General features: G+C 66.7%; 1 protein-coding gene across 1 annotated transcript; it reads right to left on the minus strand.

Annotated features, from left to right (window-relative positions):
- LOC137466085 (MAPK-interacting and spindle-stabilizing protein-like) lies at window positions 1-985 on the minus strand. Its single transcript, XM_068177993.1, has 6 exons — window positions 741-985; window positions 618-661; window positions 463-535; window positions 324-383; window positions 158-210; window positions 1-76 (listed from the first exon to the last, which is right to left on the minus strand). Exons 1-6 carry the CDS (start codon window positions 823-825, stop codon window positions 14-16), a joined length of 378 nt encoding a protein of 125 aa, XP_068034094.1. The 5' UTR covers window positions 826-985; the 3' UTR covers window positions 1-13.
- Between the last annotated feature and the right edge of the window lie 15 nt (window positions 986-1000).

The raw sequence follows: 1000 nt of genomic DNA on the forward strand, positions 1-1000 counted from the left end.
GGTGCAGCGGCGGTCATAGGAATGGGTTGGTGGTCCGGTGCCTGATGGCGAACGGCGCCGTCGGGGCCGGGAGCGTCTGGGGGGACACCGAGGGCGTCAGCGGCGGGGAAAGGGGGCCCGGGACCCCCCCTCAGCCCCGCGCTTCCCCGGTCCTCACCACGAAGGGGTTGGTGGAAGCTTTGGCAACGTTGAACCCAGCGAAAGGCAACCCTGGGCAAGGGGGAAATGGGGAGGGGTCAGTCGGGGGGTGGGCAGTTTATATATATTTATATATATATATAACTTAACAATATTTAACACCCTCGCTTCCCCCCGGCTCTTACCATCGGCCTGGAAGGGGCTGGGGAAGCCCCCAGGAACGGGGGACAAGGTGAAAGCAGCACCTAAAAGAGGGGACACGGAGCTGGGACCCCCCGGATCCCACCCTGGCCGGGGAACGGGGTGGGTCTGGGGGTCACTCACCGGGGCCGCTGCTCTCGAAGGGGTTGGTGGAGGGTCTGGGGGCCACGGGGGGCCGTGAAGGGGTTGGTGTGGCCTGGGGGGGGGACAGGTGTCACACCTGGGCCCCCACTGGCTTTGAGGGGTGCGGGGGGGGAGGGGGTTGAGGTCTGACTTACCCCCATGGGGCAGCGCCGGGGGCTCACGGAGGGTCCCGAAGAGGCTGCGGGGGGAGGGGCAGCTGTGAGGGGGGAGGGTCAGGTCCTGCACCGCTGGCAAGGCATGGGGGAGGGGGGGAGTACCTGGCAGAAGCTCCTCCCTCTGTGGGCGGGATGGGGGTGGCCCCGCCCTGTGCAGCCACACCTGTAGGTGCAAGAGAGGAGCCATTCGGGGGGGGGGGCTTCCCAACAACTCCTGGGAGTTACAGAGCCCCCCAAACCCCCCCACAACACTCGACAAAAGGGGGGGTTCACCCTAATCCTGGGTGGGAGGGGGCCCAAAACTCCTCCCCCTGCCTCCAGCATGAGGTGGGGGACTCCCTCCCCCCTCCCCAGAAATGAAA

This window comes from Anomalospiza imberbis, unplaced genomic scaffold (assembly GCF_031753505.1).
Source record: "Anomalospiza imberbis isolate Cuckoo-Finch-1a 21T00152 unplaced genomic scaffold, ASM3175350v1 scaffold_1356, whole genome shotgun sequence".
Lineage (NCBI taxonomy): Eukaryota > Metazoa > Chordata > Aves > Passeriformes > Viduidae > Anomalospiza > Anomalospiza imberbis.

Excerpts from the sequence above, each read along its gene's own strand:
- LOC137466085 (XM_068177993.1), bottom strand. The coding sequence starts at position 825 with ATGGCTCCTCTCTTGCACCTACAGGTGTGGCTGCACAGGGCGGGGCCA. Across the intron at positions 662-740 it reads GAGGGAGGAGCTTCTGCCAG|CCTCTTCGGGACCCTCCGTG; the intron begins GTACTCCCCCCC and ends CTCCCCCCGCAG. Across the intron at positions 77-157 it reads CTTCCACCAACCCCTTCGTG|ACGCTCCCGGCCCCGACGGC; the intron begins GTGAGGACCGGG and ends GTGTCCCCCCAG.